The 27814-nt window shown below is 36.9% G+C and overlaps 9 protein-coding genes across 12 annotated transcripts in view; 4 read left to right on the forward strand and 5 right to left on the reverse strand.

The window, feature by feature from the left end:
* LOC111495886 (cell number regulator 2-like) overlaps positions 1-191 on the forward strand; it is a 1640-nt gene extending 1449 nt beyond the window's left edge. The window contains exon 5 of the mRNA XM_023146083.1: positions 26-191. The gene's annotated coding sequence lies outside the window, so the exon portion shown is untranslated. The remainder of the gene's footprint in view (positions 1-25) is intronic.
* A 128-nt stretch (positions 192-319) lies between these two features.
* LOC111495591 (glucan endo-1,3-beta-glucosidase 3-like) lies at positions 320-2863 on the reverse strand. Its single transcript, XM_023145732.1, has 4 exons — positions 2559-2863; positions 921-2174; positions 821-848; positions 320-726 (listed from the first exon to the last, which is right to left on the reverse strand). The coding sequence occupies exons 1-4, from the start codon at positions 2614-2616 to the stop codon at positions 564-566; spliced, it is 1503 nt and encodes a 500-aa protein (XP_023001500.1). The 5' UTR covers positions 2617-2863; the 3' UTR covers positions 320-563.
* Positions 2864-5232: 2369 nt separating this feature from the next.
* Positions 5233-7745, forward strand: LOC111495671 (protein TIFY 6B-like). Of its 3 annotated transcripts, XM_023145927.1 has the most exons (8): positions 5233-5329; positions 5481-5611; positions 5876-5991; positions 6154-6443; positions 6549-6642; positions 6718-7051; positions 7260-7317; positions 7424-7745. In XM_023145927.1, exons 2-8 carry the CDS (start codon positions 5527-5529, stop codon positions 7542-7544), a joined length of 1098 nt encoding a protein of 365 aa, XP_023001695.1. In that variant the 5' UTR covers positions 5233-5329; positions 5481-5526; the 3' UTR covers positions 7545-7745. The 3 variants fall into 3 exon arrangements, with proteins under 3 accessions (XP_023001695.1, XP_023001625.1, XP_023001772.1); XM_023145857.1 differs by lacking the exon at positions 5233-5329 and having other exon boundaries at positions 5371-5611; XM_023146004.1 differs by lacking the exon at positions 5233-5329 and having other exon boundaries at positions 5371-5611; positions 6337-6443.
* A 1878-nt stretch (positions 7746-9623) lies between these two features.
* LOC111496138 lies at positions 9624-10431 on the reverse strand. Its single transcript, XM_023146491.1, has one exon. It carries the CDS (start codon positions 10308-10310, stop codon positions 9918-9920), a length of 393 nt encoding a protein of 130 aa, XP_023002259.1. The 5' UTR covers positions 10311-10431; the 3' UTR covers positions 9624-9917.
* A 1149-nt stretch (positions 10432-11580) lies between these two features.
* LOC111489072 (cysteine-rich repeat secretory protein 12-like) lies at positions 11581-13103 on the reverse strand. Of its 2 annotated transcripts, XM_023137110.1 has the most exons (3): positions 12299-13100; positions 12011-12133; positions 11581-11922 (listed from the first exon to the last, which is right to left on the reverse strand). In XM_023137110.1, exons 1-3 carry the CDS (start codon positions 13032-13034, stop codon positions 11912-11914), a joined length of 870 nt encoding a protein of 289 aa, XP_022992878.1. In that variant the 5' UTR covers positions 13035-13100; the 3' UTR covers positions 11581-11911. The 2 variants fall into 2 exon arrangements, with proteins under 2 accessions (XP_022992878.1, XP_022992869.1); XM_023137101.1 differs by lacking the exon at positions 11581-11922 and having other exon boundaries at positions 11929-12133; positions 12299-13103.
* Positions 13104-14945: 1842 nt separating this feature from the next.
* LOC111488843 (probable peroxygenase 4) lies at positions 14946-16451 on the reverse strand. Its single transcript, XM_023136792.1, has 5 exons — positions 16297-16451; positions 16027-16193; positions 15531-15625; positions 15318-15443; positions 14946-15222 (listed from the first exon to the last, which is right to left on the reverse strand). The coding sequence occupies exons 1-5, from the start codon at positions 16337-16339 to the stop codon at positions 15075-15077; spliced, it is 579 nt and encodes a 192-aa protein (XP_022992560.1). The 5' UTR covers positions 16340-16451; the 3' UTR covers positions 14946-15074.
* A 1559-nt stretch (positions 16452-18010) lies between these two features.
* LOC111487383 (ubiquitin-conjugating enzyme E2 variant 1B-like) lies at positions 18011-22709 on the reverse strand. The gene is made up of 7 exons (XM_023134770.1): positions 22686-22709; positions 22474-22536; positions 20476-20615; positions 20091-20216; positions 19891-20017; positions 18791-18854; positions 18011-18281 (listed from the first exon to the last, which is right to left on the reverse strand). Exons 2-6 carry the CDS (start codon positions 22499-22501, stop codon positions 18796-18798), a joined length of 480 nt encoding a protein of 159 aa, XP_022990538.1. The 5' UTR covers positions 22502-22536; positions 22686-22709; the 3' UTR covers positions 18011-18281; positions 18791-18795.
* A 2476-nt stretch (positions 22710-25185) lies between these two features.
* LOC111484321 (1-aminocyclopropane-1-carboxylate oxidase homolog 3-like) lies at positions 25186-26754 on the forward strand. The gene is made up of 2 exons (XM_023130879.1): positions 25186-26178; positions 26324-26754. The coding sequence occupies exons 1-2, from the start codon at positions 25237-25239 to the stop codon at positions 26570-26572; spliced, it is 1191 nt and encodes a 396-aa protein (XP_022986647.1). The 5' UTR covers positions 25186-25236; the 3' UTR covers positions 26573-26754.
* Positions 26755-26876: 122 nt separating this feature from the next.
* LOC111484331 (probable calcium-binding protein CML25) lies at positions 26877-27796 on the forward strand. Its single transcript, XM_023130890.1, has one exon. The coding sequence runs from the start codon at positions 27159-27161 to the stop codon at positions 27717-27719; it is 561 nt and encodes a 186-aa protein (XP_022986658.1). The 5' UTR covers positions 26877-27158; the 3' UTR covers positions 27720-27796.
* Positions 27797-27814: the final 18 nt, after the last annotated feature.

Raw genomic sequence — 27814 nt, forward strand, 5'->3', positions numbered from 1 at the left:
AAAAAAAAAAAAAAAAAAAAAAAAAAAAAAAAAAAAAAAAAAAAAAAAAGCCTTATGAAAGCAAAGGAATAAGAAGAAAGGTTGTTTCGTCTTTGCATTTCGTTGTCTGCATCTTTTTATTCAGTTCCTCTTTTCTAGTGTGTTGGTTTGTGCAGGTCAAGTTTCAATGCAGTGTGTTGGTTTGGATTGAATTTCTAGTGCATTTAAGACCAATAATACCCATGTTCAAGTATGTGATTGAGAAACTTAGATCATCTTCAAACTTTTAAATTTTCTAGTTCAATTTCTTCGGGGCATATCGATGGTAGTTACACAATAAGTCACAAATAATCATTAGATTTTTCTCTCTACAAAATCCAAATTATGAACACTCATCGAACTCGAACTAATATATAGCCACATTAACCGACCGATCCCCACCTGTCGACCCTTGGCAATACAAAACTGGTTAAATATGCTACAATAGCATGGAAGCCGAAGGGAAGCAGCAGTTTGACAATCCCAAACTGTGATGGAGATCATGCATGAATACAAATACACAAATGCAGTAGAAGCAAGCAGCATCATAAGAACACCAAAGTCATTAATAAAACACAAAAGATGGTTGAACTGGTGTAAGGGATGGTACCATAGAGATGCTTTGGAAGGCAGCCACCAGCTGAATCAGAAGAATTTGAGGATGGAGCCAGAGATGTGCTATTTACTAAAGTGCCATTACTTCCACTACTGCATTGGACAAAAATACGAGGACACAACAGTCAGGAAGAGTAGTCACAGACATAATTCGGTATATAGATATTTAAGAGTCGTTCGCGGTTACCTTCCCGGAAATAGACACGTACCATGACCTGCAACAAGAAACATCAAACCGAACATTAGCAACCATATCAAATCATTAGCAATCATTCAAGATTTCATACTTGGGTTTGTGGTGGTGATGATAGCCACTCCTTTAAAATCACAGGTCCCTGGAGACTTGGCCATTTTCTGGTAATAAGCATTGAAAGCGTAGGTTGAATGGGCTATAACATTATCTGGTTGATAACATGACTGCCCCTGCAACAGCGGGGAACAATCGACTTTCCCTGGTCCACACGCCCAATCCAGTGCTGCTTGCAGCAGCCTACGATCAGCACCGTCTCGTGCAACACAGAACGTTTGGTTTGTGGTATCATTTGCCAAAACAGCACCAGCACCAGTCAAGTGCAAGGTATAAACTGGCATTCCATTAGAATTGAAGAGACCCCAATTCTTTTCCGAGACTGAACCGGGTCTTAAATCCTCATTGTAGAGCTCATATATGTAGGTACTAACAGGAACACCCGGATGCTTGGGCGTTCCGGTGTTGTTAAGAACGTGTCTAATTAAGTTGCTATTGTAAGTGTTAGCATTATCCAAAGTTGCATCTGGCTCCGATGCATCGCCCTTGGATGGCCAGCCTGACTCTGTAACAACGACTCGTATGTTCGTGAAGTTTAAATCTAACATTGCGAAATAGGCAGCATCAACAACCGCATCAAAGACATTAGTATAGTGCAATAGGGTATTGGCGTCAACAGCCTCCTTGGTTGGAGGGAGGGGCCGGAAAAGTGCATAGTCTAGAGGAATCACACCATTTGATTGCATGTAATCATAATAGGGATAAACATTAAGCATGAGATAAGAGCCAGTGGACTGCAAAAATTGAAGCAATGGAACCATGACAGGGTCCCATGAACGGTTAAAGAAGGCCTGTGATGGAGGGAAGGAGTCAAGAATAATGGAAGAAGAATGTGGGGTAGAAACTTTGATTTGGCGATCCAGATTGGATGCAAGGAGAGCAGAGTGAATGAATTTGAGAGCCGAGACAAGGATTGGGGCAGCATTTGGAAGAGTGGTAAGAACATCAGAGCCAATGGCTATGCCTGTGATGTTGGTGGCAGGAACATGGGCAATGACATTCCGAGCAACCCAGTTGGCTGCAGTCGCATTGGATTGACCAATTCCAAGAAGTTGGTCATTGGGTACAGAAACAATGACTTGGATGCCTGTGTTGGCAAGAGCAAGAAGCATAGCCCGGTCGGCATCATATAGCCTGAGATGTCTAATATTTTGAGCTTTGAGAAGTGCAACTACCTGAGTGGGGTTGGGCATATCAGAAAGATCCATACCAAGGTTTACACCAATGAACGCATCTGCAATTATATAAAGAAAACAATATAATTTCAAACATACAAAACAGGATGATGATAAACTGCACTAATTGCTCTGCTTGTTTCATCTTCCCCATATTTTAATGTTCTTAGCTAATCTGAGTAAGGAAAGCGCCCTCCCATCAAGTTCTTTTAATACCCATTACACACCAGATGCTACATTTTTAACCATGAAACTAATTCCAAAAGATGTTCAAAAGCTTGGCAGTAAAATGAAGGGAAGCCCACAAAAGACAGAGTGAAATAACACAAATTACAGCAAAATCTAACAAGAAACCCCAAAAGAAAAGCGTAAAAAAGGAGGGAAAAGCATAAGATTGATAGAATGGCAAGAACAGGATTAGATAAGAAGGAAGAAGGGGTCACCTTGATCAGCAGAAACGGCAGAAACGGCGAGAAGGAAAAAGAGCAAAATCATAGCCATAGAAGAAAGGAAAACAGAAATTCTTGACTTGAAACCCTCAAAGATTAAAAAAAAAAATGCTGTGTAGCAAAAACCCCAGAACCCGCACAAATTCAAAATCTCAGTCGGACCCCAAAAGGAGAAGAATCCCGAAGAACAAAGAACAAAAAAAAAAAAGGAGCAAATTTTTGAAGAGGGAGAATAAAAAAGGGGGAATATCTGTGGTGTGTTGAGAGAGTGGTACAGAGATATGTCAGAGATCCAAGGGTGGAGATTTGATGAGGGTTCAGTGTAATCCTTGATGGTTACCATAGAGGATTATATTGGAGATGTGTGGCTATAAAGAAAAAATGATAAATAATTTTATTTTTCTTATTTTGTTGAGTGGTGAGTGTGCTGTGATTTGTCTTTTGTGTTGAGATTGGAAACTGTACAGAAAAGTAGCCAAAGTTGGATGCGACCAGAGTGGCTGACATGGACTGAAACTGCCAGCTGGATCCCAACGGTCGTCTCCTTCAATTTTTTTTTCCTTTTTTTTCTTCTTCTTAACAGTTAAGAGATTGGTTATTTTGATTTACGCATTTATTTAAACAATTTTGAAGTTGAAAGTAAAGGTCAAAACAAAAGTTGGTGCTGACGTCGGAAAGGAAGGAATGCATGCACGGTGCTATTTAATAATGATAATAAATTGATAAATAAATAAAACAATGTAAAAATCGGATCAAACCCTACTTACCAAATATTATTCGCTTTAGTCTGTTACAAATAGTGGCCAGTTCCATAATTTTCCACACCCTCTTCCTAATCCTTTTTAATTGACGTGATCTCAACTAAAAATTGTAAAAAAAATAAGTAAATTGGCACCTATTAATACTCCATCATCATTAAATAATTAAACTACTCAGGTGGTCTATATGTCTTAATGTGGGCTATAATGTGGGCTATGTCAAATATAATTGTACGGGGTGTGTTTGTCTTTTGATGGTGGCTACTTTTCTTAATAATATTAGTTTTTCTTTTTCTTTTTCTTTTTCTCAACTCTGGTGTTTAATTTATTATAAAAGAGAGTAGCTAAATAAATAGATAAAAAAAGTAATAGAATATAATAAATGATAAACCACCCATACTTGGAATCCATGCGCCACTCATTATTTGTTTCCATCATATGCTAACCCATGTTCATCCATGTCATCCATATATTTTAATTAATGGATTTAATATGTTCGCATATGGTTCAATAACCCTACAATCACATATATTATGAAGATGCGAACATGATAAATAAATTTATCGGGTTCAAACCAAGGCCCAAGAAGACGGAGGCCCAAGAAGACGGAGGCCCAATTCCACCCCCCTCTCTTTGTTTTATTTAAAAATACCCAACAAAACCAAAGACGACAAGATTTAAAGTTCATCCTGTCTCCTTTTATGATGGGGGCATTTCCCTTTCTAAAGTGTTTGCACGTCCTTATCACCTGAAAGCTCGAAAACAAAATATACAAATTTATGATAAAATTTAATAGATTTTACTCGCAACTCCCAAACATTTGCTCAGGCTTCTATTAAGTCCACGTCATTAACGTTATTAATGAAATGGTAAATATTTATTAGTCAATTTATATGTATATAAAAGAATATATTGATAGTAAATTTTAAAATATGGTATTTGTTCTAATAAAGCCATTTGCTCCAAAGTTGATTTAAGTGAATGTGATTACAAAAGATCTCTACCTATCATCATCCATGTGCCCAAATATATTATTCTTTTTACTTTTTAACCAAATAACTATATATATCCTTTTTACTATAAAACAAATACCTCATTCATCAACACTATTAATATATACCATACTTTTTATAATATATTTCACAAAATATGCTTAAAAATTAGTATAATTAGAAATTAAAAAAATATATTCCTTTTTGTAATGATCCATCTTAAGATTTGGACCATAATTATAATCTTACTGTTGTTTGGCATATTTACTGCAACATGGTCATGCTACTTGCTTTTTTGTTACATGGACAGTGGTTTAAAGTAAGCATTAACTGGCCCAAAAATAAATAAATAAGTAAAGTGAGATTTAAAGAGGTTTATACGAAGAAACACATTTTGAATCACCAGCCAACCAACACACAAGTTAAAAACAACTTTTCTACCTTAAAGTGGAAGACACCCTTGAATAGATCAACCTCGAGGACATTCACCCTGTATATAGTCATGATACTAATGTTGAGGAGGAATAATATGAATATCAAAGTTCCTCCGTTAAGGTGCATAAACCAAAATATGCTCAGCACAACACAAACACATACTCATCTTTAACTCAACATTCAACTATTTAGATTTAGATTAAGTTGGAAGAACCTTCAACATTCCAACCATTTTTCGACTCATCCAAGAATAGTCGGAAAGAATAAGAATTTTTTAAAATAAAGGGTAAATCTTGGGAATATATATTCTTTCTAATTTAGCCAAAGTAAAAATAAAAGGTGTAAGTAATATATAAAAACAAAAAGATCGACGAGTTGAGGGCAATAAATCGTTAGGTGGGCAAATACATCGGATTCATTAATAAGTTAGCCACGTGCGGAAAGCCAGGTGGCAGCCTCTGAGAGAATGACAATAAATGCAAGTGGTTCCACCGCCGTAGTGATGGGTGAAGAGGGGTCTTTACAATTCGCACGTTTTAAGTTACCGGCTAAACCGGTCGTCCTCACTGGATCTCTTCCGGTAAACGCTTCCGATTAATTCAAAAGCATGCTTAAATTCCAATGACGGCCAGGATCCAATAATACGCCCTCTCTCTTTCTCTCTTGCTTGCTTTCGTTTTTGGTGCAGTTGAATTTTCTCTTAAGCGTCTTTGCCCTTCTCTTTGTTTCAGAGTTGGTCGGATTTGAGGTTTCTTCTGGTGTCAACTTTGGTCTGAAATGGAGAGGGATTTTTTAGGTCTCAGCTCCAAGGAGGAGCCGTTGGCTAAGGTGAAAGAGGAAATTGACAGCGATGGAGCCCAAGGTTTTGGTTATTTTTCCAATTCCATTTTGTGTACCTTAATGAACTTTTACGAACTTTGTCGTAGTTTAATTGATTTTGTTTTTTCTGTTTTTGAATTCTCTGTTTATGCCTGGTTGAATCTTGATGTTTTCTGTTTTTCTGCAAAGAAATTTGGGGGCCTTGATGTTTTGAAGTTCCATAATTTCATTTGTAGTTCTTGTTAGTCAAGATAATCTTGTGTTCTAGTCTGGTAATTTCACTGATCTTCACGAGTTTTATTTTTAGGGTATTCTAAAAGCTCTGGTGTTCCTCATCCGATGCCTTTCAAGATTTCTGCTGAGGACAAGACTGCGTATCCGGTTGCGGCTGCTTCTGATCAGCGTCGAGCAGCGGATGCCCAGGTTTGATATCTGTTCCTCGGTTTTGTTTTTGATATGTTCTTCCTTCACTCGTTTGCTTTTAGTTGCGGTAGCTCCTAAACTAGAGGTGTATGGCTTGCTTTTGTTTGGGCTGATGTGGTTGTATCTCTTTCTCCGGTTGTATCCTTCACTTTTTCAATCTAGAAAACGTTCAATCTGGATAGGCAAGGTGGCCCTCAAATTTCCCTGGCAGCTTATCCTATGCAATCTGATTTGTATTCGATTCATCGTCCTCACGAAACCAAACTATTTTCCGTTCCAAATCAAGGTATATCTGTTTCATTAGGTAATCCATCCGTGAAGAACCCTTTTGCTCTTCCTGCTCAGATGGCTGGTCCTATCCTCAAACAACCACTTGGAGGAGTCCCGGTTTCAAGCGCTCTGAATTCATTTTTCCCACCATTTGGATCCATTTCTGGGATCACTGAACCATGGTAACACTCTTGTACTTGTACTTTTTAACTTCTTTCTTAAGCTTTAATGAACATTTGTAGGAAGAACTGAATGTAATTTGAACAGTTTTTTAATCCTCTGTACAGGAATAGCATGAAACCAACTGGTGGGTCTCCAGCTCAACTGACTATTTTTTATGGTGGTACCGTCAAAGTCTATGATGACATTACCCCTGAAAGGGTAATTATCATATAAGTTCTCTTTTGAAGTACCATGAGTAAAGGAAGGGCTCTGAGATTGATATCCCTTTTGCAGGCTCAGGCTATAATGTTCTTGGCTGGGGCTGGGGCTTCCATATCCAACATTGCACATCAAAAAGCTCAAGCTCATGGAATGGGTGCAAAAATGGCCGCAGCAAGTGATGGTGCTCCCAAGAACCAACCCGTGAGCATCTTGCCCTGCCCTGCTCTATCTAGCCCCTTGTCTGTTTCTTCTCACACAGGAGTCCAGTCTGGGAGTGGTTCAAGTTGTTCTGATGAGTTGGGAGGAGTTAAAACCAAGGGACTTCCCACCACTCCTATCAGCAAAGGAGAGCCTCCAAGAATAGTCAATGCAGTCGGACCTGCTGCTACTGCTATGCTGCCCTCTGGTATGCCATACGCCAACAAGAGCCATCATTTTTTCTTCTTTCATTCATTGATGGTGCCTGTTTTAGCTGATGATTCACGAATTAGGTCAAATTAATGTATCAATAACTTAGGATGTTCAATGATTTGGGAGCAAGCATTCTGACGGTATAATTCGTAGGAACTTTCTTGAGTTGCAACTTATATTTCATTTTTGGTTTACTTCTACAGCTGTTCCACAGGCTCGTAAAGCATCCTTAGCTCGGTTCTTAGAAAAGCGCAAGGAAAGGTAAGTCGTTTTACGATATCTTGTCACAAAAAGAACATCATCAAAGAACATATAGAGATCCAAATTATGGCCCTCTAAATTATTCTGCATTTTGATGTACATATAGGGTCATGAGCTCTTCTCCATACAATCTTAGCAAGAAACATCCCGAGTGTGCTGCGACAGAATCCAACGGTGCAAATTTCTCGAGTCCTATCACGAGCAACAGTGCTAATGTGGCAAGCTGAGAACAACAATCATTTATGATGTAAAACATAGAGAATGATGGCTTTGTAAGTTAAAGAAGAAGATGTAAGCTAATGGTTCTTATGGTCTATTCTTATGTGAACAGCCTTCAAGAGCCTCGAGACTATTAAAGTTTTAATAGTTCCACGTCTTAAATGATATTTTGCCTATACAAAGCTGTTCTAAAGCTTTCAATTAATATCTGTTCATGATCAACAACAGATATCATAGAATTCTATTTAGTATAGCATTTTGGATGATATGAGACTGTTTATGTGTATTGATAAAGATTTGGTTAGTAGGTATTGATGCTTGAAGAGAAAAGATTGATTGAAGAACATGGAGTGTGGTGTTGGTTTTCTTGCTGTTAATCATCTTTGATTCTATAAGCTTCTGATTTGATTTTGATGGAGAATCTTTTTTATTATAAAAACATCTGCTCATTTAATTGGTTGATGTTACCTTTTTCGTTTGGTACACTTAAACTGAAAGCACATTTTCCCCACTACTAAGGTAACAACAAAAGGGTTTCAATGTCGAGCCATCGTGTGGGTTCATCAAAGGAGGAACAGACAGTAAGATATAGGTTTCAATTTCTAGCTATTAATGTCTTTGTATTATTTTGAGAAGTTTCTAAGCCAATTACTTACCGACTTTCCAAAATGCTATCCAAAGAGAATCAAATGTCTTTTGGTCATAAATATCCAACAAAGAAAAAGGGATTTACATGACAAACTAAGAGGACAAACATCTCTTTTGCACAAAGTGCAACAAACTCTTGCCTAGGCCCTTAACCCAACCTGAAAACAAGCCGGAGATAATAGAAAGAGGCTAGGAAAGATTAGATCCGGCTTAGAGAGAGGACTTGAGATTTCCACAAAGACAGGTAGTTGGAATTGCAGCAATTCAATCTCGATAATGTCAGACCAAAAAGGAAAAAACTCCAAATCAACTACATCCATTCTCATCCTATCCGTCTTAGTGGAATTGAGTTTGAAAGTCATATTTCATCTCGGACGGAAGTCAATAATCTTGACATTTCCATATTGGCGATGGAACCCCAATCAACACGAGAGAACTTGAGCTGAGACAAGAAAACTGCTACTGAGTGGTTCCTGAGTGAGGATAAATCAAATAAATGATGAAACAAAGAGTAGAGAGGTCTATCCCCAACCAAGCAACAAACAAAAAGAGAGGCGAAGGGTAACTCTTTGATTTTCTCCACTTTACTACTGAAGTTGGGATCTCACGCAAGACAAATGGGCTGAACATCAACAAGGTTCATTTAGAGGAAGACAGTCTTTTCAAGTAGGGAGACACTTTGGTCCTCGATGGTTGGGATGGGAGGGAAAAGAGGAGTTCTTTGTTGGCTAATCAAGAAGAAGATTATAAGTTTATAGGTAAGGAACAGCACTATCTCCAATAGTATAAAGACCTGGAAAAATAAAAAACAAAACCACGAGAGTTTATGCTCATAGTGGACAATATCATATCATTGTGAAGGGCTTGGTTCCTTCGATTCCAGAAAAAGTTAAATGGTTTTACTTTTGCTTTTAACTTAAAAGTTTTGTTACGGAGTAAGAGTTGAAACAAAAATTGTGCCCCTCCCAGAGTTACAATAAGGATGATCAAAACTTTCGGAGTGTTACAATAAGGATCACTCATTATGATTCAAATTAGACTTTCAATTGTTGGCAGGCAAAGCTTGGTGGTATACTATGCAAGTCCTGGGAGTCTGGACAACAGAGCTGCCCTTTTCTAAAGGGGTATGCAATTATACTTGGAGGCATCATGAAACTTAATACAGCTTCCCCTGGACAAGAGTTACCTCTTTTACCTCGCCAACAAATGAATCATCCTCAACTGGTTCCCCTATTGAGCTAGTCAATCGCATCACATCAAGCAAACCAAATCAATTCAACATCCAATGAGCAAGAAGAACAACATTGAACATAGTTCATCCTTTGGGTTTTCCCTGATCTAATGCAAACACTAAAAACAACTGAAAACAATCAAATCATAGAATAAGTAGAAAAAGGAACACCCAACATCCCAACATCCCAACCCCAAATAACTAATGATTTACTAAGAATTCCAGTAAATAAATAAGCAAACAGAACAACAGAGTCCCAAATAATGCCTCAGACCAGAGGATGTAAAACAGAAAATCTTAATCCCCATCCCTCGAACCAACTATAAAAATTACATTCAAGAGTCGCGTATCAGTCTCAAGTTTTAGAATAGGTATATCAAAATGGAATATAAAACGAGCACAATTTCCATAATATAGCATTAGAAACGAAATTAAAACAAAAAGAAAAAAAGAAAAGAAAACGAACAGACGCAATGATTCGATTCCCCCTCCATCATCATTCTCAATCCCGATTCTTCAACCTCTCAATACGCTGGTTCAATTGCTCAACCTTGACAAGCAAATGGGTGACAGAGTACAAGAGCCAGTAGAACACAAGCGCCGAAGCGATCAAGAGCGCATTGCGTTGGCTCTTCATGATCGATTTCTGGTGGCGAAGGAACTCAGAAGGGGTGCATGAGTCGGATTCACAACTGGGGAGAGTTTCGTATTTCCAGTAGATATCCATGAGCAAGAAGAGGCAAAAGGGAACGACGGAGAGGAATGGCTTGAGAAGATTGCGAGTAACAGCAATTAGGCCCTTCCGGAGACCATCGAGGCCTGGGATGGTGAGGAGGAGGAGCATGATTGCCTCAGCAGCAGCGGCATAGCCAAGAACGACCCATTCCAATGCCATTGATGATAGATCTGAACAGAGAATTGGACGATCAGTGTGGTGAAATGAAAGCTTTTCTTGGAGGCGAAGGAGTTCGATTTGGGTAGCTGTTTGAAGAAAGGTGGAGGGTTCGATGACTTAAGGAAGGGGAAGACTACTGAGACACGTGGCAAGTGTGAATATGGCACGCTCAGATCACTTTGTTTATTTATTTATTTATTTATTTATTTATTGTTGGGCCATTCCGAAGCAACCTTGTATTGGACTAATACTCAAACCACTATGACATTTGGGCTCAATCTTACAGCCCATTTCAAGCTTAAGAAAGCCCAAATGGGCTCCATGGATTATTCCAATGCCGAAACCCTAATAATAATAAAAAAGGCTGGTAGGTGCAGCCATAGCCAAAGGTGGAAGAATTGATACCCCCAAACTTTTTTGGCTTTAGGGTTTGGGTTTATGCAAGAACAAACTCCCTCTCCCTTTCCCTCTCCCTTTCCCTTTCAAGCATTGGAATACACGCAGCTTTGTTGCGACATACAACCCAACTCTTCCATATTCTATTCTCTCCTTCCTTACTTTTCAAATTCTTTTCACTCCTATCCATATAAAAAACACTCCGTAGAATCTTTATAGACAATTGCCTCACACAGCTATCGGGTTTGACCTAATTGGACTAGTGATGATATCGTATCAGTTGCACCCCTGAGATTTATTGAAACTTGACAAGTCATCTACGTGCAAAATAAAAATTTATTAACAATACATGGATCATTCTGCAATACACTAATTTGAGATCTCAAACCGTTGTTAATCTCAATAATGTTTATAATCATCCAAGTTAATGATGATTTCAAACCCTCTTATTAATTTATTGGACAACAAGAATACACCAAACCCTAATCTTTTGAGCGTATGATTCAGCCATTTATGTAGCCCTTGACCACATATATATAGAAATACAGAAAATAATGTTAAGCATGGTCTTCTAATGTAGGTTTATCATTAAATAAAAGTGGCCCACCAACCATATATCACTTCTATTTGGATCTCATTGGGATTATATAAAAACATTAAGATCGAGGTCATGGGCCGTGGCGGATCCCAATACTCATAACCCATTCATTTTAGCCTAAGTTTAAGGTCCTCGATAATTGGTTTATAATTATAATATCTTCAACTAAATCACTTCAAATTTTAAGATTCTAAATAAATATAGAAAAATGCGTTCCGACATCTCTTCTCCTCTCCTTAACCGACAAATAAAGATTACAAAGATAGAACTAAACGGTTTGATTAATGAAATAAATGTTTAATTTAGAAAAGGATAGAACAACAACCCACCAAGGAGCATATATTCCTTTTCTTTTCATAAAGGGGAAAAAAAAAATAGAAAAAGAAATATTCTCAATACATATATATGAATCCCCTTTTGAAGATTAAGTGGTGAGGTGGGTCCGACATGTCGAATAAATAATCATTCTCTCCTTTGTTCATGAACAATCCTTTTATGCCATGCACATACATCACTTCTTTTTATATCACTCTCTCTGGGTTTCTTTTAAAGACCCACAAGAATTTAAAAGAACAGAGACAGACATCTGATCGTTGAATCATCCACATCATTTGCCACCTGGTCCAGATTCAAATACCCAACCAAATCAAGAACAAGGTCAAACTAATTTATAATGGATTAATTGGATTGGATTGGATTAATTTACCTTTTCGTTTCTCGCAATAATGGCTTAGGAAAGCGAGGAACACAACAATGAACGCAATCCCAGCAATGAGCCCTATTATTACCGCCAAAGTCTTCTCTATCTCCACGTCCGGATTTCTACCGTCTTTCAAATTTCAAATATATTCATTTATTTATTGGATTATATATAAATTTAATGCATGGAAAGACGTGAAAGCAAAAAGAATGGCAATCATCTCATTCACTCAATAATCCAACAATTCACACCTTTTTATATGCACTTAAAAAGTGTAAGAATAAACTAACTAACCATTTCCGCCGCCGCCGCCGTGGGGGCGGACACCGCCATGAGAAAACCTCGCATAGCACTTCCCCAAGAACACATCCCCCCACCCCGCCGCCGCACACTCCGCCTTCAGCCGTCCCACTGCCGTCACCACACAGTCCTGGCACTCTCCAGCATCCAAATCCCCAACGCATTGCGCCACCCCTTGAACATCCCCGGACCCACCCACTCTAAACGGCTGATATCCACCACCGCTGCCGTCCGCCGCCGCTAAATACGCTAACACCGCATCCCTTCTAGCCCACCCACCAGAATCATACCCCATCACTGCCCCACACTTCTTCACCACCACTGTCTTGTCCTCCACTCCCAAAAAGCTAACATTGTCGTACTTCACAAAACACCCCTCCAACTGCAACGAGCCACCACACGCGTCCAGACAGATCGACCCCAACTGGGCGACAGCGTGGGCCACGCACTTGGCACAGGCCGCGTTTTGGAGGTCGCCCCGGCACTGGAACAGTCCGTACACAGTGTCCCCGTCGCCGGCGCCGGCGACGGTGGAGTTAGTGTATAATGTGAAGGAGGCAGAATTTATAAGAGAGGTGAGGATGGAGTTGAGATTTGACTCATAGGTTGAACCGGAAGTGTATTTGGTTTGGGAACAGCCGCCGTAGACGAAGGACTCGGCGGTGGTTGTCGCCGAGGACGGCGGCGACAGGGCGGAAGTGAAGAGAAAGAGGAGGAGAAATGAAGGCATTTTTGTGGAGAGGCACAATGCGATGAAGAAGGGAAGAGGGTTGGTGTGTGGGTGAAGGCTTTGAATGGGCCTTTTATATTAGGTAATTGGAATGCTCCAATTTAAGTTTCATTTCCATTTTATAATAAAGTCTAACTCATACACCTTAATTATCTTTTACTCGAGACCGACCTTTACTTACAGAGTAGCTGTGGTACCACACTTGTGCGCACTGACTTCTCTTTGCATCCCAATTAAGGCCTCACAAACGAGCATTTCCGTTATGCATCCAACCGCTTCACTAATTTGAATGAGTTATAAAGATGGGTTGATTTATACTCTTATGTGAGTTCCTTCTTCAAACGCTTTGGTATGTATTGTCCTTTAACTATAGATCACATCCACCATCCACCGGACCAGAAACTCAATTTTGCACATAGATGGACTCGTTCCAACGATGAATAAGAAAATAAGGAAGGAGTATTTTTCTTAATAGATGCCCATTTTCTTTTAAGTATGCATATCCTAAAAGTCCTCTCACTACCACCTGGACTCTAGACATTAATATAAAATCACTAATTGAATTGAAAAAAATTAAATCTTAAATTTACTTTGACCAATCTGGTTTGACTAAGTCAAGATCTTCGATTATCCTCCTTAAACCTTAGTTTGACCGAGTCCAACGAAATTGCCTCCAAAATAAGTAATCTTGGTATATTAGTAACAAAGGTTGAAATAATTGTAGAAATAAAATAAAATTTTATTGGTTGGTCGAATTAGTGAAAAGAAAATATTTAAAACTTAGAAACAATGTTTCAAAATTCATTATTTCCATTTCTTGTGGTAGCCATTAAATGCATAGACAATCAAATGGAAATATAAAAGAAAAAGTTATAAAAATAAACCTAAGAAAGGGAACCCATTACTCCAAAAAGTTACCACAAAGTTTCAAACATTTTAATTTCTATAACCATGACAATCACCTTAATATTATTTATGTTTCAATTGTCGTTGGATCATTCGAATTATCATCACAAATCTTAGATCGACGTTTGAAATGAATAGTTTAGTGAAATTGTTGAATACGAAGAAAACACACTTTTTGGAAGGATTGGACCAAAAATATTTCTCATTTAAAATCATTATGTCGGGAGAATTAGCTTCAAAGTTACTTTAAAAAGAATGGTCAAAAAAGACCTGGGAAAGCAATGTGGAGCTTCATTCACAAGTGTTAAAAAAAAAAAAAAAGGCTTTAGAACGTCAAAATAATTTATTATTAAATTACCAAAAATGATTTTATTACATTACACGTTAATTAGCTAAATATTTGATTGGATGATTAAATTTGTTATTTAGTGAAGAATTAAACCAAAATTGGTATGAGGTTGAGAATGAAAAGAAGATTAAAAAATTATTTGTATTTATTACCCTTTGAAAAGAGTGTTCAAAAAAGTTTAAAGCATTTCGAAAGTGAATGTTTTTTCAAATAAGCAATTGAATGTGTGTGTTTTATCAACTGCTTCTGATGTGACCATTCTTTTATTTATTTATTTATTTATTATTTTTATTATTATTTTATGTACGTAACTCTGAGTGGGTTATGTTGAGCCTTGAGATTTGATGTGAATAATTTAATTAATGATTAACTATAGATGTGTGTATTATTGTTGGAGATATCTTAATATTCTACAAAGTCCGATTTACTACAGATATTTTTCTTATTATTATTTGAATAAATAAATATAATTAAAATTTTTTACCAAATTGACAGTCTCAAATTAATTAATCTATTTATTATTTTTTGAACCTGTCCTAAAATGCGAACAAAGCTAACAATGGTACTTCACAGAAAGCTAAGGGAGAAACCTTTTTTTGTACGCATCAAAATGATGGAATATGAAATATGAATATTTCGAATATTTCTCACAATAATGTTGAAAAATATGGATTTCTAAATTAAGGTTTGGAAAAAAACACAACTCACAAAGCAGGTTTATTACTGTGGTTCACAATTTCACACCAAATTAAATCCAACAACAACTTTTAGCATAAGATTTGTTATCATTTCTTCTTCTTTGATGCTCTGTCTTTCTCCATATGTTGGAATAAGCTTCCATCGTAAACACCCTTCACCGTTTGCTTTGTAAGCAATCCATTCTCATCTTTGCAAAGGATGTATAGAGCTGTCCACTCTGCCCATGCACCCAGCCTAACAATACCAAACCAAACCAAACCAAACCACTAATTATACAAAATAAACATATAAATGTCAGAGTTTGGGAATGAATTACAAAGAAAACCAACCATCCCTTATAGTCCTTCGGCTCTCTATTTGCTCTCAGCATCGCTTTAAGCTCTTTTTCAGTTAAGGCATCCGGATACGTTAGTGCATGCTTTTTAAAAATTTCTTCAAACTTTAATGCAACGAACCTATCATTTAAAATCAAGAATTTAAAGGCTAAATCAAGCATCTAAACAACCAAGCTCGAGTCCTAGACAGATGCCATTATATTATACCTTCCCTCGTAATCATATACACCAGAATCGCTTCCATGTTTGGCGAGATGAATGTTCTTTATCACAATTGGGAATAAAAAGTTGGGGCATTTCCCCTGCAAAGTAATGCATCAAAATTTATATGAATACTATACTTTTCACGTGAAGGAGCAGGGACGATGAAACCTTCTCTGTCTCTAATCTCTATTTATTTTTACGAGAATGGTGTTCTCGTGTAAGAAAAGAATTGATCTTTTTATATATTAAAATATTATTTAAAAGAAATTAATGGACCATTTTCATTTTCAAATATAATTTCTATAACAAGGTAAAATAAAAATATAAATATAAACATCATTTTCTAAAGCTAAAGTAGTGAATAATTAAAGCTATTTAAATAAATGAATAAAATGAAATTAAAATTAAAATTAAAAGCAAGGAGGAAGAAAAGTGAGCATGAAATATGAAATATAGTTGGTTATTAAAGAAAAAAGAGAATAATAGGAGAGAAAATTACGGGTCGGGTTTTGGAGCTGAGTCCGATGTTAATAAAAACAGCACTGACGGAGGACAGAAACAAACCCGCCCCGATCGCTCGGAAGCCTTTGAAGGTTTCCCATGGATAAACGACGCCGTCATGGTTCCTATCGAAGAACGCCACGTGTTTCTGCAGCAAGTTCTCGCCTGCGTACAACCATGGGTGACGTTAAAAAGGTTAACTCAGAAGAAAAAAGAAAGAGGACAGAAATGCAATTTCTAGAATTTCTGGGGGTGGTTTTCGAATTACTTTCTTCACTGGGGCTCGAGGAGAGATTCGAGAGTTCAGCCATCGGAGAAGAAGAAGAAGAAGAAGAAGGCCCTTCTCTGTAAACTTTGGTTTGGGAACGAAACGGTGCGTTTAAAGAGAGAGGATGGGGAGGACCTTTCGTTTTCGTGGGGAAGAAAAAGGAATCAATAGTTAGCAGTATATAAAGATCTTTTTGGATTTTTTTTTTTTTAATTCGTGAATTGTGTGGTGTCATTTTGTTTAATATTCCACGTGTCATATTGTGAATGGCCACATATATATATAGAGAGAGAGTTTATTGAAGTATGCTCATATCTTTTCCACTTTAGTCCTCCGGAAAAAAGCAAATATTTGAGGCATTATTTTTGTGTTTGTGGAGAAGAAATGGAGAGTGCATGAGCTTTAATTATGTAAATACATATGTATTATGATGTGACAAAAGTATTAGGTATCTAAATAACAAACCCAATTACCAAAATCCTTTTAAATTTAGAAATCTTTTCAATTTGATGTCTTAACAATTAAGAAAAAATTAAAATCCTTTTATAATATGAAACAATAACACGTGATAATACATATTCCTTTCCATGTATTTATTATTATTTATCTGCTTACTTTGTTTACCGCCTATAACTAATAAGGAAATTTTCCTTGCATAATTATTTAATCTTTGCCTTTTGCCTTTTGCCTTTTTTCAGTACAATTTTAAAAATTAAAAGTTAAATAATTATCCAAGTAGGTATAAACTGAAATTATTTTATAAGAAATTATGGAGCACGTAGGGACAAAATAGTAAAAGTGCTTACATATTTTATAATTATTTTGAACTTTTAAAGTTAGAGTACGTGTAAAGCAAAATAGAAAGATGCTTTCAAATATAATAAAAGGATGATTATGGTTGGTAAAGTTTATGTTTGGTTCACATTTCATCTCTAACAAATTCCATTTCAAACTATTTTTTACCCAAAAATAAAAAACTGTATTCAAACAATGTTTTATTTTATTGTTAATTAAGGTAACGAAGCATTAAGAATCATTTTTCAAATCTTAGAGACCAAAAATGGATTCTTAAAATTAAAATATCATGTAATTAAGCTCGATGAGTTAAATTTTTACCAAATAATTCTTAATTTACTTTAATTATCATAGTAATAATTGAGAGAATGGAGTACACCTGGTTGGTGTGCATGTGATTATTATTTATTATTGCTATGGATTTTGGACTGAAAAGGGCATAGAAAGATGTAGAGGGGGATGTATTTATTATTGAATCAAATTGATTTGGAGGTTGGATCTAAGCCGTGGGGAGGGGGGGTGTGCTCCATTATACTCTCTAATTAACTCTCAATTCCAAAATAATGGGAACCCAGAAAAGTGTTCTTTAGGGATTAGGGGTAATAAGGGGATTGCGTGTACAATTAAACTAGGGAAGAACGGAAAATGGAACCAATGGAGCGTGGATTTCACGCCACGTCTCCCCCTTTCTTCTAACAAGACTATTATATCCCTTGCTTATATATATATTTTACATTCTTTTATGAAAAAAACCTTTTAAATGAAAAAAAAATAATATATATTTTTTAATTATAGTGTAAAAGAGTCTACAAGGCTTCAAACAATATCTCAGGAGACATTCAACCATTAATAAAATCTTAAAATTTACTATGTTTAGTTTGTGTCACAAATTAATAGAGGAATTCCGTATTTATATGTGAATCCCATAACCATACTGATTTTTTTCTAACTTCAAACTTTGATACATAACTCATTTACACAGACCAGATCATATCAGAAAATCCATCAATCTTCCAGATTCATATATAGGATAACACATCATTTACTTTAGAAACCAAGCTCTCTCTTTCAGAGCTTACCAAATTCATATTGCTATGTTAACAGCTATAAACGGAGGTACCTGAAACTACAACAAGCCCTTCCCATACTGCACTCTGATGCTCCTTGTACGCCTCACTCTTTGCCAAAATCTGCAGTTACCGTTATCAACATACGATTTACTTGCAGAATATGTCTACGTTTCTAATAGGATTTTCAAGATTTTAGACACCGAATCTGTTAATAGACTACTATAATCAATTCTGTCAGTCAACTAACTGGTATTAAACTCTGGGGGGCTAACCGAGCTCAACGTACAGACCTCTTAGAAACTCGTTTAAACTGTGGCTGCTAAATAGACACAATCCTAAGGACTATACCTATAATTTAATCAAACACTTAATAAAGGAAACATGCTTTGTTCTGGGTCCATATGTTCATATTCGAGAAGGGTTGTCCTAGTTCAATTTGAAGATATGATGCAATGCATAATGAAAGCATCATGTAAATGCAGTCTATCATGACAACGGGTTAGGTTTAAAAATTATATGCGCTGTGGAAAGAGAATTGGAGATGATATATGGGATCAGTCACCAGTTATGTTGATCTCCATGATCATAACTTAATCATGTCATGCAATTATGTTGCATCAAATTCTGACCTGAATCAAAGAATGCAACATTTCAGGACCAGACCCTTTTGCTCCGTCCTTCCCTCTTCATTCCCTGAAAATGTCATTAAATCATCACAAACCTGATAGATGATATACTAACTTAACCTAACTTAACCACAGAATGTCACGCACGCTTCATACCCATGCTAGCTGTAAGAAAAGTACACAAAGTGAGATCCCACCTCGGTTAGGGAAGAGAATGAAACATTTTTTTTTGTAAGGGTGTGAAAACCTCTACCTAGCAAGCACATTTTAAAAACTTTGAAAGGAAGCGCCCTTAAGGGAAGGAAAGCTCAAATAGGACAATATCTGCTAGCAGTGGGCTTGGACTGTTACAAATGGTATCAAAAGCAAACACCGGGCGATGTGCCAGCGAGGAGGCTAAGCCCCAAAAGGGGTGGACACGAGGCGGTGTGCCAGCAAGGACACTGGGCCCAAAAGAGGATTGGATTGGGAGGTCGCACATCAATTGAAGAAGGGAACGAGTGCCAGCAAGGACGCTGGGCCTCGAAGGGGGGTGGATTGTGAGATCCCACATCGGTTGGGGAGGAGAGCGAAGCATTGTTTATAAGAATGTGGATACCTCTCCCAAGACGACGTGATTTAAAAATCTTGAGAGGAAGCCCGAAAGGAAAAGCCCAAAGAGGACACAATATCCGCTAGTGGTGGGGTTGGGCTGTTACCGTCACAAATTAAGGTCTTAAAATGGTAAAAACAATTTAAGAATGGGGGTGGTATTTTAAAAATTTATAAGTGGAAAAATAAACGAGATTTAAAACACGAGAAGTCGATTTAAATCATCAGTTTGAAAAATGATTTTAAACAAAGAAATCCAAGAAATACAACTTAAGCTACACACAAACTAAATAGAATTAAGAGGCTAATACATGTTAATTCTAACTGTTAAATGACTGAAGAAGGCAAATTTTAGCAGTGAGCAAGTAGAGGACCGTACAAAATATAGCCAGGAATGATGGTAGATCCTTTGGAAAAGTGACTTAGAAAAGAAAATTCCTTGTTATAGATGTCTCGTCTCTTAAGCAATTCTATGAACAATTTTAATTGGAAAGTAAAGCAAGAACCTTCACCTTCAAGAGGCTGAACAAGCTTCCGATTATGAGATGACATCATTTCTTTCTTCAGTTGAGTCAATATATCCTCCATTGTATATTCCCTTTGCCATTTAGCAAGCATGGGGAGAAGGTTCCTTTCAACCTGATAATATTAGCAAGCATCCATTATTTCAAATTACGAAATGGCTACAAATGGCTAGAGAAATGGTTCATACCATTCCAGTTTCTGGATTGACACAGGACATGTTTATCCTACTTTGGAATCTAACAGCCGGTGGATTATCTGGATAATCCTTTCCACAAAATAGCTTCAATTGGTAGATTCTCCCTTCATGAACAGTCTAAAAACACACAACACATCAGGCCATCAATTTTCTTTAAGTGAAACAAATAGCTTAAGGGAAACTGCAGCCATCTTCTTTCCATACATTTTTTTTAAAATATGGCAAGATCTTCATAAAAAGTGCAACTTAGGAGCAAATAAAATCCACTTTTTCTGAGAACTCGAAGACATCGACATCAAACTTGAATTGAGTACTCCAAAATTTCAGGCAAACAAGAAAAAGATGGCAAACCAAAAGCAGAAAAGTTGAAACTTACATTAGGTGGACCTATAATGGTCCCAGTCCAAGACTGCATTAATAAGTCATCTGGATCATCCATGCCATAGCTCACAGTTCCATCACCAATCCCTTTTTCACCTCTCTCGAGCTCTTCCAATAATCTAAAATTCCTAGGAACTGCAAACAAACAGACATATGGATCAGTCAAGCGAAGACAACAACTAGCAAGCTAAAACTATCATACTTCAAAGTTGCAACACATAGTAGCTGTCTCTAAAGGTGTAGGAAGTTCGATTCAATAGGATTAGATTTTCTGACTAAACCGGAACCACACCACAAAAGTGGAAAGAAAATAAGGAATAAGAAAACGAGCCACTCCAAGCACTGGTTAAAAGTTGAACCCACAGTTCGATCATATTATCAATTCATAGAGGCTACATGATGAAGCACTAGAGGTTCAGGATCAAGGCAGGTTGGACCACTCAGTTTACAAGGTTGATTTAGGCAAAGAAATGATAAAAAGAAATATCATTGAGGACTATGTCACACAAACCACAAAAAGTAGCGGACAATGGAACAAACGATGAGGAACTAAATTTGCTGCCAATTATTTTGATTTTCAACCAGTAAATGGCAATTGTTGTTGCCAACAACTAATTGAAGACAAGAGACGAGAGTCGAGGGTCTGAATAAAATAGATGTGAATCGGAAACATAATGAATAATATCCTTAGTTGTTGGAACTTCTACATAAAGGTGAATATTATCGAACTGCCACTGAGCCATCTAACCACTAGTCATCAAGAGATGTCTGAAACGGGGTTACTGTTTACAGTTACCATCAACACTCTAGCTTCTGGTTTTCTTCCAAGGGTTGAAATTAAGACCAGTACCCTTGCACTCTGAGCAACAATCCTGGCTAGCAAATTGTAGACGAGTTCCAGCTACATAAGTTGGCTAGATGTTCCTTCGTGGGTATTGTGTGGGCAGTTGCACAAACTGAATCTAAGTTCACTAGGCTTTCATTATCCATCTTTTTTTCTCTTAATCTTACTTATATTTTCCTTCCAAAATTCAATCAACTTGCTAATTTGGAGTGGATGCCAATATCGATAAATAGGATGAAGCTTTATAGGGCCTGACACCATTTTTTAGCAAGATTGATGTAGATTCGAAGGCAACTTGATCGTTGAAATAGGTTGTTGTGCATCCAGAATGCAGAGTGATACATATCAACTGTGCAATCTTGATTTCAAACAGGTTGCGATAACAAGGTACATGAACTTGTAAGAAAACTAAATATTTTACAACTCTAAATGACTGAAATCAATATCACAATGCAGTAATCCAAGCAGACAAAACATTCTTAGAGCAGTAAGTAGTTCAAACAAACATAAAAATGAAAAATATCTTAATTTAATACTTAACAATTTCGCAAAAGTTATTTCTGAGAGATAAGCAAAGAACATTCGCCCTACTTCTAAAGATTGACATGCCATACAACTTTTCAAAGACTGGCATGCCACAGCCATAATAACCTGAAGAGGTTGTGATATTTTTGAAGTTCGTCAGGAGATTGGAAAAGGGTCATTAGTCAATTAGAACTTAGGTTCCTTCTCAAAATTCATCAGCCGCGGATCCACGGTTCCAAGTTTAAAATTGCATTCATCCCTTTCGTTATATGAACTAATTCGATCATCCATGACTCATAACAACAATAAATTTAAATATCTTGGTCAAATAGGTTAGAGAAGCTTCATTGTTATTTGAAAGACCACCAAATAATCCAATCAAACACACGGCCAATAAGAATTCGAATCTAAGGAATCAACCCCATCACTAAACGATCACTAAACAACAATTCCATCAAAACCCAAACTCCAAACAAGAAAACCCACAATTCCAAAAGTCCCAATAAACACAACAGCTTCGGAAACAACGATCAATCACGGAATTAAGCGAAGATTGAAACAAAAACAGAAAACCCAGAAAGGAAAGGAGCAGAGAGAAGAGAAAAGGGGTTTTGAAGAACTCACCAACCACCCTGGATCCTTCAGAGCCCATGAAGCATAGAATGCAGAGAGAGGTTCAGAGAATTTCTAGAGAGAAAGGAGAAGAAATTAATTAATGAATGAATGAAGAAACGAAGGAAAGAAATTAAAGAGGCTTGGTTGAAAAATGGGTGAGAGATAATTAAGCCGAAGCGGCATCGGCCATAAGATTGGACAAAAGAAGATCGCAGTCCCACCTACTAAATGACTGCTGTTTTCGCCAGTTTCGCTGGCAGAAGAAAGATGCACTCCGTACTTTTTATTCTCAGTGGACCGATCCATCCCTGCTCTCATACGCCTTCACATCTCGGCCCTACACGTAACCAATCAAGATTCCCGTCCTATCGTGAAAATTAAAAATAAAGTAGATATCACCATCATATTAATAATTTGAACTTTAAATTTATTTATAAATAGTGGAATGGCTGTTTGGTATTTATTACTTAAAATATATTTCCTTTTATAATTTTAAGAAAATTAATACCTATAGTCCATATTTTTCATAAAATTGAGGTTAACAGACATTTATATTAATATGACAAATGAAAAGTATTATAATCTTAGTGTATGCAATTTTTTATTAATTTATAGAATCGTTAATCTTGAAAAAATAAACCAAATATAACAAAAATATCCAACACTAATATACACCCATATCTTTTTTATTATTTCAAAAATATCTATCAATATTTTATTGATATTTAAATATGTTACTTTTGTAGCATTAACCGTAAATTTGTTGAGAGAAAGAACGGGATCTACTAAAAGAGAAAAAATTGCATATCGCTATGATGCTTGGCATACCAATTTTGACGCTTAAGATAGCTAAAAGAATTATGTGCGTAATAAGGGTTTTAGAAATAAGGAAGAGTCGAAGATAATTATTTATATTAAAACCCTCTAGGATTTGGAATGAATTAGGTTAAATATTAATCAAACGGGATTGAGCCATGATACCACAAGTCAAGAGCATGTATGGTGCCACAGTTGCTCTCTTATGGCAGGAGGATAGCTATTGTGCGACACTGATTCTAACCCAGCGAATAAGTGAGTCACACGGGAGATTTGCGATTCCAGGTAAGATTGGTTTAGGATCATGGGAACCTTTTCTATCGGATAGGAAGGGTTATTGCACAAAATGTACTTCTAAGTAGTTGCTCCATAGATCCTTTATCTATCTATATGAAGAAGAAATCATATAACAAAGGGGGTTCTTATTTGTACAAACGGTACTTCGAACTTGGAACGAGCATGAAAAAATTAATGATACTTCCTATAATATTTGAGCGGGTGAAAATATATGGCCCAAATCTTTTATTGGACTTTGAATATTAATTGCATCGGTTTATAAAATTTTTGTTTAAATGACAATTTTTAAATTATATATATAAAAAAAAAATTATATCACTTCAATTAAAATTATCTTTTACATTATACATATGTATATAGGTGTATTTTCGTTTTTTAAACAAAATAAGATTTCCACCCTGTCAATTTAAGGTGATGACGTGGCCTACAATAACAGGTTGAGTGTCTTTCTTGAAATTACGGTCTTGCCCCTTGTTTTGACTTGCGAATTTGTCACTTCCTCGTGTTTTCTGATTTATAACTTGTACGTTTTAAACTGTTTTCCCCCAATTTACAATGACAATAATGTCATTAACGTAATTTTTTAAAACTTAAATAATCAATTACGAAATTTATTTTTATTTTTTAAAATAAAATGGGGGTAGTTAAAAATTATTTCTCCCTTCATATAATCATATAATCGTAAGGAAAAATAAGTGATATAAAAAATTTACTTTGTTTTTGTTAAATAATTAGTAGTCTGTATTAATTAAAATTAAATAAAAGATAAAAGGTTTCAAGTATTATGACGTCTAAAAAAATTAAAATGCAGCAGTACTTGAGGACGTTAGGAATGAAATTACGGGCGTGCCCCTCGTTTTGTATAGAGTCCAATTTGGTATTCTCTAGTTGTTTCTCACCAAAATATCTTTATCCAATGGCCATAATTTTTTGTTACGTATTACGTATGCGTTATAACCTATTTTTGTGGTCCAAAATTATTTTAAAATTTTCAATAGATTTTTTCGGGTAAATTATAATTTTTATAGTTTTTTTTTTTTTAAATTTAAAAAATGACTAATACATTACTTTTTATTTAATAAATAATTACATAATTGTGTTTGATTATCCTATCATTTAGTTTTGTATTTATATGTAATGGATTTCTTAATTTACATTTTTTATAATTTATTAGATTAGTATAAAATTTTAAAATGAAAGTTTAATGGTCTATTAAATATTTTTTAAATTTACACGCTCCTTAAATAAAATTAAAAATGGTTATTTAGATTTTGTAGTTTTTGATTTCTAAAAATTAGATTATATTTTTTAATTTACTTTTTTATCTATATTTTAAAAAATCAAGTAAGATTAATAATTCAAATATTTTCTTAAAAGGAAAAATAAAAAACTAATAGAAGTATACATATACTTATTGAAAAATTATAAATATATTTTTACCGTTTTAATTGTTAATATTATATGTGATATTTTGTAGATAATTTTGTTTTTAAAAAAGTGCAGAATTGACTAGAAATATGAATGAAAAATAAAAAAAACAAAAGTCAAATAAAATCACAATTTCTCCTCTAATTTAAATTGCGTGCGTCTATATACATATAATTGTTTAATTACCATATTTTAATTTCTGCGTCTTCTTCCTCTCTCTCTCTTTCTGCCATGCACGGCCTCTGCAACTCAAAACCCCTCTCTCTATTTCAGCCCACCTTCCCCACCAGAAACCATAGTCGAACTTCTATTAACAAACTCCACATCGTCAAAATGGCCACCGATTTCGATCGCGCCGCCGAATTGAAGCAATTCGATGAAACCAAAGCCGGCGTCAAAGGCCTTCTCGATGCTGGCCTCAATCAAATCCCTCGCATCTTCATCCACCCGCCCGAAACTCTCTCCGACCTCAAACCAACCCTTAAATCCTCCGGCGAAGCCGTTGTCATTCCAACGATCGACCTCGCCGGCCTCGACTCCCCCGATCTCCGCCCCTCGATCGTCGACCAGATTCGAAACGCCTCATCGACCTTCGGATTCTTCCAAATAATCAACCATGGAGTTCCGCAGAAAGTGCTCGATGATATAATCGATTCGATTAGGGCTTTTCACGAACTGCCATCGGAGGCGAAATCGCCGTACTACCAGAGGAACGTTGGGACCGGAGTGTCGTACTTGTCGAACATCGATCTGTTCAAAGCGAAGGCGGCGAGTTGGAGAGACACGCTTCAGATAGGGATAGGGCCGGCGAAGGCCGCAGCGGCGGCGGAGAATATTCCAGAGGTCTGTAGGGCGGCGGTTGCGGAGTGGGCGTCGGAGACGGAGAGGTTAGGGTTTGTGTTGGAGGAGTTGCTGTCTGAGGGATTAGGGCTGAAATCGGAGCGGCTTAAGGAGGCGACGTACGGGGAAAGGCGGATGATGGTGGGGCATTACTATCCGTACTGCCCGCAGCCGGATCTGACGGTGGGGATTAAATCGCACACGGATCCTGGAGTTTTGACTGTGCTTCTGCAGGACCACATCGGCGGTTTGCAGATTCGGCACGGCGGCGGGTGGGTGGATGTGGAGCCTGTCGCCGGTGCTCTTGTTATTAACATTGGCGATTTGCTTCAGGTAACCTCTCTAGAGATCGGTTCTGTTTCTTTGGACAACAACAATTAGGTCGTTCTTGAATCAACCAGAATCCATATTGTAGTTGTATTAAAACAAAATTATAATAAATTTTTCATTCTTTTTTTTGTTTTTTTTTTTTTTATAGATTGCATCAAATGACGTGTACAAGAGCGTGGAGCATAGAGTCCTGGCGAATGGGAAGTCAGAAGCACGGATTTCGATTGCAGTGTTCTACAACCCTGAAATTAGAGACAACTTATACGGACCACTCCCGGAGCTAATCACACCGGAGACACCTGCAGTTTATCGGCAATTCACGTACGATGATTACATAACGAGGTTCTTCAACAAGGAGCTAGATGGCAAATCTTTGCCCAACCATTATCGAATTTGAACTCTCCAACTCCTCCTCGTCTTTCCAAAAGGCATATTATAGTGTTACGTAACCTTATGTTTGTTTGTTGTTTGTTAAACAATAACTATGACTCTATGACAACCACAAAACATACTCCCAGTTAATGTTTGTGCTAGTTTCTGGTAAATTTTACCTATTTTGATACAACGCCGATTTGAACACAACTATATGAAATTCATGTGTTTATTAGAGCCTAATAATATGGCATTTTATTAGAACCACAAATTTTAATTTCATTTTCAAACCGCCGAGCTTAAGCGTCTAATCTACACAGCATCGAAATGATGTAATAAACATAAATAAATAAATGTGAATCTGAATTTGTGCACTTCTCTTCTCTCTGTTTGTGGTTCTATATTTGGAAATCATCACTCTGTAACCAATTCGAAATCCCAATTTCATTCGCGGATTCAAGTTTCTCCCAAATTGTCTTATCTTCCATTGCGATCATGTTCCCTTTCTGCTTCATCTTCATACTCAATCCTCCCGTTTTCAATTCCTTCTGAAAATCTGTTTCGGTTGTGGGTGGTCGATTGTTTTTTCGCACCCGACAGCGGAACCAGCCATGAGATTCAAATGTCTCTTCTGCTGGAAAAAGAAGCCCTTCACCTCCGTCACTTCTTCCATCGTCTCCTCGCCCTCGACGCATGGACCCCGCTCCTCATCCGGAGATTCACACTCTCGGAACGCGGAACTCGAGGAGGTTTTCAAGAAATTCGATGTAAACGGTGACGGAAAGATCTCCTCTGCCGAATTAGGCTCGATTATGGGGAGCCTAGGGCACAAGGCCACGGAAGAAGAGCTCGCCAAGATGATCGAGGTATTCGACGCGGATGGCGATGGATTCATTAATCTGCAGGAATTTGTGGAGTTAAACACTAAAGAAATCGATCCCGAGGAGTTGTTGGAGAATCTGAGAGAGGCATTTTCGGTTTACGATATCGATGGAAACGGATCGATCTCGGCGGAGGAACTGCATAAGGTTATGAGGAGTTTGGGGGACGATTGCTCGGTGGCAGATTGCCGGCAGATGATCAGCGCCGTCGATAGAAACGGCGACGGACTGATTAGCTTCGATGAGTTCAAGGTAATGATGTCGGCTGGGCTCTCCGTCGCAGGCGGTTGAGTTTGATAGTCGGCCGGCGGATTTCGTGAGGAATGTGCATATAGTTTGCCATAATTCGAATACGTTTTGTTTTTTTTTTTTTTTTTTTTTTTTTT

The sequence above is a fragment of the Cucurbita maxima genome, unplaced genomic scaffold (assembly GCF_002738345.1).
Source record: "Cucurbita maxima cultivar Rimu unplaced genomic scaffold, Cmax_1.0 Cma_Scf00001, whole genome shotgun sequence".
NCBI classification, from domain to species: Eukaryota; Viridiplantae; Streptophyta; class Magnoliopsida; order Cucurbitales; family Cucurbitaceae; genus Cucurbita; species Cucurbita maxima.